General features: G+C 42.7%; 1 protein-coding gene across 1 annotated transcript in view; it reads right to left on the bottom strand.

Annotated features, from left to right (window-relative positions):
* The window catches only part of LOC135057277 (vasoactive intestinal polypeptide receptor 1-like), a 335,092-nt gene that overhangs the window by 168,476 nt on the left and 152,692 nt on the right, over window positions 1–13,924 (bottom strand). The window contains exon 7 of the mRNA XM_063963168.1: window positions 157–257. Coding sequence (XP_063819238.1) covers window positions 157–257 — 101 coding nt within the window. The remainder of the gene's footprint in view (window positions 1–156; window positions 258–13,924) is intronic.

Raw genomic sequence — 13,924 nt, 5'->3', positions numbered from 1 at the left:
GGAGTTCTGGGCAACAGAACCTGCCCCTTTCCCAGGGATATCGGTCATATTTTTTGTGTTTCATTTGTTGCTTGTAGGACCCCTTTAAATAATTAACTAGAGTCCTGCACAGAAGTATAAATTGTATGAAAGGCAATCATTAACCTCATCACTTGCCTTGTTTTCCATCTCACTGCTATTGTTTAAGAAGCAGGCCTTCAGATATGGGGGGGAGTGAGAGCTCCATCCATTTTCCGTGCAATTCCTGCTGATGGCAACTGTGAAAAGAAATGGTTCAGGTTATTTTGAGGGTAAGTATTAACAGTACATACAGAAATAAATTCAGCTCAAAATTCTATATTAATATATTGAGAATTACACGTAATTGTTCATGAGAATCAGGTTAACAAAGAAGAAAAAAGGGGGCATTCATCCTGGAACCAGCAGAACAGAACACAGAGCAATATCTACTAACGGGAAAATGTGTTTCTTTATCAACACCTTTGTTACAATGGGGTAGATGTATTAATCTGCGCCTATCGATTCTTATTTGTGTTTTGGCATTTCACCGCATTATAGTGGTGATATGCTGAAACACATCACCAGCATGTACCTACCCCCGGCCTGCCATTATAGAGATGCGGTACTGTATGTCACTGGTGAGGTGATGTAGGAATTTAATTCTCTTTGTCGTTAGTTGTTGCCCTGCGCATGTGCTGCAATCCTCCTACCCAGCAGCCCTCGCGCATGTCACCCTGCGTATGCGCACTTGATGTTGAAGGATGCTGTGGCTGCTGAGGAGGCAGGGACAAGAGGTCTCACCTCGTTGTTGTCAAGATCACTTTGAAAAAATGAACTTTATTGCAACGCAAAGAGAAATCATAGCGCGGCAGATGATATTGCTGTATGCGCTGTGTGCATTTGCTAAAACCTCGATGTGAGCCACTTCTTACATTTCGAGGATGTGGTCACTGCTGCTGTTAGTGTGCACTATGTGCAGAAAGTACAAAGCAAAGGATCGTACATCTGCCCCAAAGAGTGGATTCGCTTCTTTAAGAGAAGTACTTTATCAAGATGCTGTCAAAAAAACATTAAAAAATAAATATTAAATTAAACTTATCCTGATCTAAATCCTCACCCCTATATAACCCTGTCATAACCTAGATGCCTAAATCTGAATGACCTCAAAATCTAACAAAAGACATAAAGTTAAACCAATCCCTAACTGTATGCTATGCCTAGTCTAAAAATAAAAGAATCTTCTCCTAAGTCCTATATAAGTACAGTGTATGCATGGAGATGCAAGTCAACCATTTCTTACAGATGTGTATTTTAGCTTACATGTATATTTAAGTTATAACTTTTAGGAGATGAATCTTTGTGCATCCCCGAGTGTGAAAGGTGTGGCCTTGTAAATGCACCCTGCTGTATGACATGTTGGAGGTATGTTATGCCTTCATGTCACATCATGCTTGGGGTTTGCCCTGCGCTCCAAAAGATACTGGGCAGACCCCAGCCTTACCCGGCACAGCGTGGATGATGCTTGCACGTGTCATCCACTTTGTCACTGCTATGCAAAGCAATGGGGAAAGAATGTCCCCCAACCTCCGCCCACCTGTGGGACACTGTGGCTCATGGATGGGACAGTGGGACAGTCCAAAAAAAGTGACTGATCCAGTGAATTAGGACAGTTGGGATGTATGCCTAAGCAAATGTGGTTCAGGCCAAAATACTGTATCTGGTCTATAGAACTACACTGAAAAGGTCTACAGTCAAAAGGTCGACCACTAATGGTCGACATTCATTAGGTCAACAGGGTCAAAATGTCATTAGGGTCAAAAGGTCGACAGGGTCAAAAGGTTGACATGTAAAAGGTTGACAGTTCAAAAGGTCAACAAGGTCAAAAGGTTGACATGACAGTGGTCAACACACATATGGCTAACCCAAGTTTGTTTTTTTAACTTTTTCATACTTTACCATTCACGTGGATTGGGAATAGTAACTTGAAGTCCAAAGCAAGGCAAGCAAAGCGAGCCATGCAAGGGGATGTGGTATACTAATGAGGCTTGTTTGTGGCAGAAAAGTGACAAAACAATAAAAAAAAAATTGTGTCCACCTTTTTTGTGTTGACTATTTCCATGTCGACCTTTTGACCCTGTCAACCTTTTCTGCTGTCTACCTATTCCATGTTGACCTTTTGATCCTGTTGACCTAATGCATGTCGACCATTAGACTGCAGACATTTTTAGTGTATATGTAATAATCCACACCTCCAAAATACATGATAGATTAGAATCAGAATCAGCTTTATTGGCCAGGTGTACTTGCGTCAACTAGGAATTTGTTTTCGGTTTACAGTGCAGCAGCCATGGAGGGAACAAGTAAACAAGGAGGGGGGGAGGGGGCATGTGCAGTCTTCAGATAAAAGAACCATAAGGGACACAGTGTTCATTACATGCAGAAGAATAGAATAGAGTGACTGGACGGTCTACCAGGGGGTCGGTTCATCAGGAGTTCAGCAGGTGGACTTCTTGAGGCCTCTATTGGATCTGGTGGGAATGGCCCTGTATCATCTGACAGATGGCAGCAGGTTGAGCGTGCCAATGCAAGGGAGAAGCAGGTCCTTAACTATCCTAGTCACCAATTTTTTGGCTCTAGACAGATACAGATCATGGACAGGGGGATGGTCCACTCCGATGATCTTCTCTGCAGACCTGACCACTTTTTGGAGCCTGTGTTTATCTCTCTCGCTAGTGGAACTATACTAGACGATTATCGAGGAGCACAGTACAGATTCTACAATTGCGGAGTAGAAGAGGAGCCTTTCCAATGATGGCCTCAGCCTGGAGCCCCCATTTGAGGTCTCAGGAGGTTGTGGTCCCCAGGAACTTGAAGGAGTCCACTAGCGACACCACGCTGTCGGCTATAATTAGTGGGGGTGCTCCAACTGGCTTTTTCCTAAAGTCCACTACTATCTCAACAGTTTTAAGTGGGTTGAGCTAGAGGTTGTTGCAGCTACACCACCAGGCCAACCGGTCCACTTCCAGTCTGTACGCCGAATTGTCCCCATCCTTTATGAGGCCGATGACAGTGGTGTTGTTGGCAAATGTTATGATCTCAACTGACTGAGACTCAGAGGAGAAGTCGGTGGTATACAGACAGAAGAGCAGGAGTGAGAGGACACAGCCCTGAGGGGCCCCAGTACTGATGGACCATGCTTGGGAGGAGAATTCTCCCGCTTTGGCCACCTGTTTTCTTTCTGTCAGGAAGTCTACAGTCCAGGAACAGGTAGCTTCCGGGACCCCTTGGCGGAGAAGTTTGGGGTAGAGGATGCGATGGGAGATTGTATTTAAGGCTGAGCTGAAGTCGACAAACAGGACCATTGTATAGGTACCGGGCATGTCCAGATGCTGCAGAATGTGGTGTAGGCCCAGGTTGACGGCATCCTCAACGCACCGATTCACTCGATAGGCAAACTGAAGGGGGTCAAGTTGGGGGCCAGTCATAGCTTTAAGGTAGTTCTGTAATAGGCGCTCAAACACTTTCATGACCTCAGACGTCAGTGCTATCGGTCTGTAGTCATTTAGACTTGTGATGGTAGGTTTTTTTGGGACCGGCACAACTGTGGAGCTTTTGAGGCAGGATGGAACTTTGGGCAGCTCTTGCTTTGTTGAATATCCTGTAGAAAATTGGGGCAAGTTGACAAGCTCATGTTCTCAGGGCGGATAGTGACCCCCCTGTCAGGACCCGGTGCCTTCCTGGGATTGACACTCTTGAACATCTACTCCACTTCCTCATGGGCAATCTGCAATACCTGGGGTTGGCAACCGGAGGCGAGGTCAGTGTGGAGGTGGTGGTTTGGTTAGCGGGGGGGCATCTTTATCGAGCTGCAATAGAAGAGGTTCAGCTCATCTGTTAGCTTCTGGAACATGAAGGAGTGCTTTGGGGTTTCTTGTAGTTGGTGATGGCCTGCATTCCTTTCCATATGGATACGGGGTCATTGGTTGAGAGACTGATTGCCAGCTTGTCCGAGAACTGCTTTTTAGCCAGCCTGATTCCTTTCGTTAGAGAGTTCCTAGTTTGGTTGAATAGTGCTCTGTCGCTGCTGCTGTATGCCTTCTCTTTGGCCCAATGAAGTTGCCTGAACCATGGCTTGTTGTTGTAGATGCAATAGGTCTTGGTAGGTACACACGTGTCCTCGCAGAATCTGATGTAGGATGTTGTGGTGTCTGTCAGGTCATCAGTTGCTAAGGCTTTGAAGACACCCCAGTCTGTGCAGTCGAAGCAGGCCTGGAGTTTCAGCTTAGCCTCGTAGGTCCATTTCTTAACCGTTTTGACAACAGGCTTAGCCGCTTTCAGCTTTGTGTATATGTGGGGAGAAGGTGGATGAGGCAGTGGTCAGATAGGCCAAGAGCAGCATAAGGAATTGACCGGAAGGCAGACTTGAGGTTGGTATAGCAGTGGTCCAGGATGCACCCTTCCCTGGTGGGGCATGTCACTTGTTGTTTGAACTTTGGTAGTTCCTGACTTAGGTTGGTCCTGTTGAAGTCACCCAGCACAAGAAGCAGAGAGTCCAGGTGATTTTGCTCTATGTCTGATATGCAGGCGGCCAGGTGATGCAGTGCTTCATTTGCACAGGCTTGCGGGGGGGATGTACACTCCCACAAGGACAATTGAGGCAAATTCCCCTGGTGAGTAGAAGGGGTTGCAGTTGATGCATAGCGTCTCCAGGTGGGGGCTGCATGATTTGCCTAGGATTGTGATATTGGTGCACCACCTTTTCATTGATGTAGAAACAGAAGCTGCCACCCTTCGAGTTCCCCGAGAGTTCCTTGGAGTGGTCAGCTCTGTAGAGACCAAACCTGGGCAGGAACACCAGGGGATCGGCAATGAGGTCATCCAGCCACATCTCTGTGAAGCAAAGGACCGATGACCCGGGAATGCCTGACCTCACACTGCCCAGGAGGAGGGACAGTTCGTCGGGCTTGTTCGCTAGTGAGCGCACATTTGAGAGCAAGATCGCGAGGAGTACTGACTGGTGCCACTTCTGCCGCCACTTCACAAGGGTGCCCACGTGACGGACTCTCATTATAGCCCATGGTCTCCTGCAAGGGCTGACGTTGGGACTTCAACCTGACATCACTCCCTTCATCAAGCTGGCCACAGCACTGCCGCATGTACGGGCTGTGTCAGAGCCGCTTGTCAGGGGGTCACCATCATGTGCCATGGGGGCACTCGCCAAGATGTTCATGCAGAGATTGTATCCTTGGGGGCTGTGGTCGCTGCACCAGGGGGCCAGGGTTTTGCAGCAGCATTTGGGCCCTCTTCTACTGTCCCGAATGTCGCCTCTGTCTGTGCAGCTGCGGAGTGCACCTCTGTGGGATCTTCTGTAAGGGCAACGGGAGGTAGGGACATCAGGCCTGGGGGAAGCGGAGGGGGTAGCGCTGCTGTGTATTTATTATTAAAACATATTTTATTATTATTTCAGTTATTTATATAGAACACACATATTTTGCAGCGTTTTTCAAAGAATATTTGGCCATTCACATCAGTCCCTGCCTCAATTGCACTTACAGCCTATATTCCCTACCACATGAACAAGCACACACATTCACACTAGGGTTAATTTTTTGTTTTGGAGCATCAAACCTATCAGTATATTTTTGGGTATACAAAAAAGAATAGAGTAGTCCACAAGCGCTACTAAAATTGGGGAAGTCTATAAATACTGCCCAACTGTTTTCTCTATCTAGATATAGGATTCTTTTTCTCTCAGTGCTGGAAAGTTCTTTTCCTTCCACATCTAGGTCCGCACCTTTGGACTGACCTCCGTTCAGTGCGGGATGTACATCAAAAGGTTTCTTTATACTTTTTTCACTGCTTCTCGTGGGGGGCATGCTGGGGGGCATGTCACGTGTAGCTGGCACTGCTGGGGGGCATGTCACGTGTAGCTGGCACTGCTGGGGCATGTCACATGTAGCTGGCACTGCTGGGGGGCATGTCATGTGTAGCTGGCACTGCTGCGTGGCATGTCTTGTGTAGCTCGCACTGCTGCGGGGCATGTCATGTGTAGCTGGCACTGCTACGGGGTCTGTCATGTGTAGCTGGCATTGCTGGGGGCATATCATGTCTATCTGGCACTGCACATTATGTGTATCTGGCACTATACTGGAGACATTGTGTGTAAGGAACACTACTGTGGCTGTTATGTGTAAGGCTGCTAATTGTGTGCGTAGAGGGGGTGTGAAAATATATTTATTTATAGTTTGATGATATGAAGTTACGAGGCCATGCCCACTTTTCCAGGAGGCCACGCCCACTTTTCCAGGAGCATGGGGGGGGGGGGGCGCTTTTACATTTTCTCGCTCAGGGTGCTAGTAGGCCTGGTGCCGGCCCTGCAAACACCACACAGTTAGGGCCATAGTGGGAATTGAAGCCATGACTCAGTGCTGTGAGGGATTTAGTATGAAATCCCGACTGTCAGGATTCCGTCCTCGAGCACAGCATGTCCCCTTGTGGGCTAGCTGCGCTCGCCATGCTTTGGGCCCGGTGGCGACCTTTTGTTGCCACACTAATCTATTTCCCTTCGGGTGGTGGCGTGAACCACTACCCAAGTGGGGATTCCAGGCGGCGGTCAGGATTCTCACCACCGGTATTTCAACTGGAGTCTGGATTTTGGCATTGGTATTTCGGGAAATAAACTGTGTTTCGCTATTAGGCAGTAATGCTAACCATTACAGGTAGTATTGGTTTTGGAAAGCGCAGAGGATGTGCAATCGATGTCAGTCCACTAGATGTCTTATCCAGAACCATGGTTTATTAACCAACAGGAACACGTAGGAGTAAAATACAGTAGGGAATGCACATAGATAGTATGCTAAATGTATGTAAGGTACATGCAGCATTAATGCAGTTCATGGTAGAGGGGCAATATACTGTATGTATATAGCTGCAGCATCTCACACACACTCTTCTCACTGTGGAGAAGCCAAGCATGTAGAGTAGCACACGGGTTCCAGGTGTCACTCTGATGAGGGGAGTGTGACTATTACTGATAAGAGAAATGGGAAACAACGCAGAGCACTCTCTCTTCCTAACAACCTCCTTGCTCAAATCTGTCTTTGGTTACACAATAATAATAATAATAATAATAATAATAATAATAATAATAATAATAATAACAATACATTTTTTACACACTAAATTTCAGTGGTAAAAAAGGATAAGTGGTATCTTTACTAATGGCCGATTTTGATTGCTTTCAATCGAATTTCAGATTTAAAAAAACGATCTTAATAGATATTGAGCTTCCAGGGCTAAAACACACTTGCTAACAGATTATTTTTTAATTTAATTTTTAAATTTTAGCAAATGTTTATTTTAGCCCTGCTAGCCCACCATTGATTAAAATCAATTTTAATCACTTTGAAATAAATTTCAATCAAACCAAATCGACCTTTAGTAAATATGCCTCACAGGTATTCTCCTCACTTGCAACCATTGCCGGAGACTACTGTTCCATACAGATATATCAGATATATACAGTTGTAATATTTGTGCTGGCTTGCCTTACCCAGGGATGCCTTACTAACTTTGAGGGTAATTCCTTGAAAACATTTTTTTATTTAAAGTATGGATCACTTGTATTCAAACAAGCTGACAAAGAATGGTCTCTAGTAGTAATGAACCGGTGTGACTATGAGATAGAGGCATTACAACTTTTTAGGGAAACAAGCACTTTATAAAGGGTTTACATAAAGAAATCATCACAAAAGATGAATATTAATTTTTGATTCAAAATAATCCTACCATTCCCACTTTTTTCTTAATCTCAAATATTAATAAACAGTTATATAATCCACATGAGAGGCCAATTGTGGCTGGCTTTCATTTACTGACAGCTGGTTGCTCTGAATATGTGCAGGTTTACTTGAGTGGAGGTTTTACTTTATATGTAAAAGATTCTACAGCAATTTTTCAAATTATGAATAATGTTTAATGGAGAGAAGGATATTTATGGGTGCCACCAATACCTTATGTAAAGTATTTATGGATGAGTATGCTAGCCTTAGTGATTTACATATATAATTTATTTGCTCTCATGATATTTATTTCCAGCCACAATTATTTAAAATTTTTGGATACATTCTATATTCAGGTACAGAGTACAGTGATGAGTACTGTTTTTGCTCCACAGTTTTACCAATATCCATATTGGAAGCTTGTAGCGTAAATATATTTATGGGACCCATGCTTGTAACAGTAAACACATCTAAAGGCATCAGCAATATAAAAAAAATCTGCAGATTCTGAGATGTTTTTCCCAGATTTAAAGATTCCCAAATCCACTAACCAGCACCCATACATTACAGATATTTTTCAATAATTTGCTGATCATTTTGCGCAAATGCAAATCTGACAATCTTGAAAGGCTCATCAGTTTACTAGCAATGGTCTGCAAATCTGCTGATTGTTACCATACACTAGCAATCTACAACTCAAAATTGATCTGTGAAATCCAACATGTTGGACAACCTCATTTAACAATCCCAATACATTTTTAGGGCCTAATTCAGACCTGATCACAGCAGAAAATGTGTTCTCTAATGGTCAAAACCATGTGCACCATGTGGGGCAAATATAACATGTGCAGATAGAGTTAGATTTTGGTGGGTTGTGTTTAAACTGAAATCTAAATTGCAGTGTAAAAATAAAGCAGGAAGAATGGTTGCCCAAGGGTACTCAGGCGCTAGGGTATGAGATGCTATGTCAAGCAGCAGCCTCAAGTGTATACAGGAAGTCACTCCCACAGAGATAAACAAACAAAAAACGGAATAGAGGCTGCACTATAATTATTGCATAGGACAACAGTAATGATGTATCTCGTATTTCAAAATTTAATAATATGAGTTATTACACTAAGATAGAAGGGTAAATACACCCTAAAATGCATGAACCAATATTAAAATGTTAAAAAGTACAAGCAGTACAATAAATGAAACAAGGGTTACCCAAACCGCCAGGAGTATAGAGGAATCTTTCAATATAGGAAGTCCGTTCCAAAATTTTTCCCCAATGATTAAAAGTCCAGCATAGGCTGATATATAGGAGGTATGCAATTGTCCAATGTTGAAACTTTACTGCTAGAGGGTATGATGCTCCAAGATTTTGAATGGTGAGCTCCTCACGCAGTGCGGTAGACAAAGTTCATCGGTTCGGCTAAAATGCAAGCCAAATGCAGCCAAGACTAATATTGCTGTTTAACAATTCTGTAGGATCCATAGAAATTGCAGCTCAGACACAACATTTAATAAGCAATTAGGTGTACAGTATATGCCGATAGGTTTAGAGAAAGTATCTTGATGTTCTCATTAAACAGTTAGAAGAAAGAGCTAAGAATATAGATTGAAAATCCCTTTTGGGGAACAAAAAAAGAATAGCATTTAGAAAGGCTAGAAATTAAAAGGTTCATCTGGCACCAAATTTATCAAGACAACTTACGAAATAAAATAATATGTGGATTAATGGGATCAAAAAGTTTTTTCAAGTGAAATAGCTGCAATATGTGTAAACATGCACAGAAGCAGAAAAAGAAACTCTCTTTGTGTGGCCACACTTAAAGAATATACAGTTATTAAAATGAATGAAATTATTTATATGCGTTTAAAGACATACTCAGCATAACAATAACTCTTTAAGGAGTAACACACATACATATAAATAAAGATGTTTTCTACAGCCACTCAAGGTAAAGGGGATATGGAGTATCATGCATGATATTCTGGCTAAATATACTATATATATATATATATATATATATATAAATATATATATATATATATATATATATATATATATATATATACCCAGTAATGTGCAGGGGCGCCTACATCTGTTCCGGTTCTAGGTAATTGGAGGAGGGCATGGCCAATGTAAGGAGGTGTGGCCATCCCCTCTCCTATAGAAATATTTTTGTTAAAAGGTGTCTCTGTGTCCGCACAGTGGCTGGATGGAGGGGTGCCGGGGGAGCAGCAGGGGGCGGTGTGGGGAATTGCTCACTCCTCTCCCGCACGTCACATAGGGAGAGAGCAGCTGTCTCTCTTTCAGAGCCATAACTAGACTTTTTGGTGCCCTGTGCCAGAGAGAGAATATTGATAAACCTCCCCTAAGGGGCTGAAAAGGGGGTTGACATAATGTCGTCATAAACGATGCATGGCTTGTGTTGCGTGAATGATAACGCCCAAACAGAAATGATAGGTGGCATGCCTATATTCTGTGTGTAGCATTTTGTATGCAGATACAGCCATAGTCGCACACAGTATATAAGCATGCCGCATATCATTTTAACCAGCAGAAGCTGCTTGTGCATCCTAGCCACATAGCAATTCAAATAAGATGCATTTTCATAAAAAATAGGCACCCAACGTTAGCAGAGCTGCCAGTTGACTCACGCCAGGAACTATATATGTCATTATGTGTATAAGGGCATTAATAATGTGTAACATATGAGTAAGGGGCACTATGTGTGTCATTATGTGTATAAGGGCACTAATAATGTGCGGCATATGTGTAAGGGACATTATGTGTATCATTATGTGTATATGGGCATTAACAATGTGCAGCATATGTGTAAGGGAAATTATGTGTATAAGGGCATTAATAAGGGTTGGCATAATGTGTAAGGCGCATTATGTTTATAAGGACATTATTAATATATAATGTCATATGTGTAAGGGGCATAACTGTGTGGTATTATGTGTATAAATGCATTACCAATGTGTGGCATTATGTGTAGAAAGGGCACTACTGTGTGGTGTAATGTGAATAAAGAGCAATATGGTGGGGTGTAATGTGAATAAGGCGCAATTCAGTATGATGTTATGTGAATAAGGGGCACTAGTGTGAGGAGTAATGTATATAAGGTAAAGTGGTACTACTGTGTGATGCAACGTGAATAAGGGGACAATCGCATGATAAAATGGGAATAAAGTTGCACTACTGTGTGGCATAATTTGAATTGGGGGTACTATTGTGTGTCCATGCCCCTTGCCAGAAAAACACACCCCTTTTTGGGCTGTGCGCCGAATGTGCACTCTGTTCTTATTTAAATTACAGGGGGTAGGAAAACAAAAAAGAGGACTGCTATGGGTGGGGGTTGATGGTGCTGGGAAAGGGGTGCGGGGTCAGAGGAACTAACGGTAGTGCTAGAGGGCACTAGCTAAAATCTTGCCTAGGGCATCATATTGGGTAGGGCTGGCTCTGACCTTTCCTTTATACTGCCATGTATGCCATTGACTATAAAAATTTGAAAATAATGAAATTTAGCTATGCTTTGTGATTTTTATTGATTTGCTTCTTTAATATGCTACTTTATACATTTTCTATTATGGCAAACAAAAATTGTACAATTCATTCACTCACTATTCGTAGAAAAAAGCTTAATCATGCTATGCATGGTGTGCAAAATTGAGCAAAATAGAAAAGGTTTATGTGGACACATCTGTACCTGTGGTACAAGCATAGGTGTGCGCAGGGGGGGTGCCTGGTGCGCACAGGCACCCCCTAATGTCTGGCACACCGATCTCACATGCCTGATGCAGCGATCGCCGAGCAGGCTGATTACTGTCCCCTCTGTCTACCCTGTCAGGACTGCATTACTGACCGGACGCCTAGGTTAATCAAGGATGCCACCGCCCACCCGCCACATGCCCACCTCTCTCCTTCTATGCTATGCCAACGCCAGACACTGATGAGGATCAACATGCAGCCAAAATTCCTCTTAGGAAGACAAATTCAAAACTGGCAGGCGGTCGGCAGCAGCAGCATTGATATGTCACTCGTTTTTCCAGCAGCAGCAGTAGTACTAGTCTGCGTCTGTCAGTGTCAGTGAGTGACTGACTTGTAAGTAAGCTGCTGCAGCTTGCAGGGGAAAGAGAGGGGGAGCCAGACCAGGCTGAGGAGGAGCAGTGTAATTGCAGTGAGTGCCATCAGGGGTGTTTGTGTGGTGCACACCACAACATCTGACAATGTAGCTGCTTTATTAGGATCGGTACAAGGGTGGATATTTTATATTGCGTTGACGTCAATATATGGTGCTAACACGCCCAAAAGCTGGTGCTAGACACACCCCTCCGACGGTGCACCCCCTAATAAAATGTGCTGCGCACGCCTATGGGTACAAGGGTCAGGTGCACTCATTCCCTAGTCTATGTCTCTGACAGATAGGGAAGTCATAGGATACCTGTCATGTTGAATGCTGACAGGTGCTAAATTGTGACATTTTCATAGTGAGAGAGCTGAATCAATTGAGATTGCGCATATGCTGTTATTGTATATTGGAATATAGCAATTATCTCTGTAGTCTGAGTACACTACGAAATGATGCTATTTGGCAGATTATGAAATGCTTTATATGTTCAGTCATAGTTTCACTATTGCTACAGATACACATATGATGGTGGGTAAGGTGTAATTTTAAAATTATCACAAGCCCAAATATAGGAGGCTAATTCATACTTACCACAAGCCATTTGCTACAGAGGATTGTTATGTATAACACAGGTAGATCCTTTTTAGCCTGATTCATGCTTAAGAGAATATTTGTACACTGCTTGTACAGTAGTTAGAAAACAATGCATAGCAATGCGTTTCTTTATTTTTTGTGTGACAAATGAATAATAACAAATCAATTGAACATTTATTTCTCTTATATCAGTTGGAGGACACAAAAAGAAAACCAATAATAGCAGCGCTGAATTCAATTAATACTAAAAATTAAAAATGAGATGGATTGAATGAAAACAGATTAAAAAATTTATTAATAACTCTGATTAATAACCAATTAAAAGTCAATGTGACCACCGGCAGAATAAGTGAACCAGAAATGTCCGTTCCTTTTAAATAACTGGACACCAGTTTAGGCAGAATATACAGGCTTAGGAGCTGATTGCACAGTCCCGAAAAGGGTTATTACCGCTTCTTAGGCCGCTGGAAGGAGAAATATCCCATAGATGATCCTTCAATTGGGAGTTGGTAGCATATTCTCAATCCTCACCAGTATGCGGAGCTTGACTTGCGGGGTGGTCCTAAGTACGCCTGTTAAAATCCACCAAATAGCAAACTGTGGGCATCCAGTATGGTCCGGGCACTGGTTCAGCAACAAAGCAACGGTGATCAGGGTGGCACCTGACGCGTTTCGCTGCAGGTCCTGCAGCTTTTTCAAAGGTGATCTATCTTGTGTGGAGGCAGAGTATTTATACCTGTGGTGATCATTGATCAATCCACACCTGTTCTCACAATCCATCTCAATTAACCATAATTTTCATAAAAACACTTCGTTATTCATATATTTATTATCTCAATTTCATAAATATTAGACTCAGCAGGGCAAAAAACCTTTTTACTTGTTCCTAATTCAAATAAAAACAATTTACAATATTATTCCTCATATTTTACTTCCGGGTAAATGACCATGTGACCATGATATGTATGCAGTTGCTAGGCAACTGCATAATATCTTCCGGGTTATGTGGACACTATTTCCTGTTTCATACTTTACTTCCGGGTAAATGACCATGTGACCATGATATGTATGTAGTTGCTAGGCAACTGCATAATAACTTCCGGGTTATGTGGACACTATTCCTGTTTCGTATTTTACTTCCGGGTAAATGACCATGTGACCATGATATGTATATGAAACAGGAAATAGTGTCCACATAACCCGGAAGTTATTATGCAGTTGCTTAGCAACTACATACATATCATGGTCACATGGTCATTTACCCGGAAGTAAAGTATGAAACAGGAAATAGTGTCCACATAACCCGGAAGTTATTATGCAGTTGCCTAGCAACTGCATACATATCATGGTCACATGGTCATTTACCCGGAAGTAAAATATGAGGAATAATATTGTAAATTGTTTTTATTTGAATTAGGAACA

Source organism: Pseudophryne corroboree, chromosome 3 (genome assembly GCF_028390025.1).
Source record: "Pseudophryne corroboree isolate aPseCor3 chromosome 3, aPseCor3.hap2, whole genome shotgun sequence".
Taxonomy (NCBI): domain Eukaryota; kingdom Metazoa; phylum Chordata; class Amphibia; order Anura; family Myobatrachidae; genus Pseudophryne; species Pseudophryne corroboree.
The sequence above is the reverse complement of the archived record's forward strand: the minus strand, read 5'-3'. Positions and strand labels throughout refer to the sequence as shown.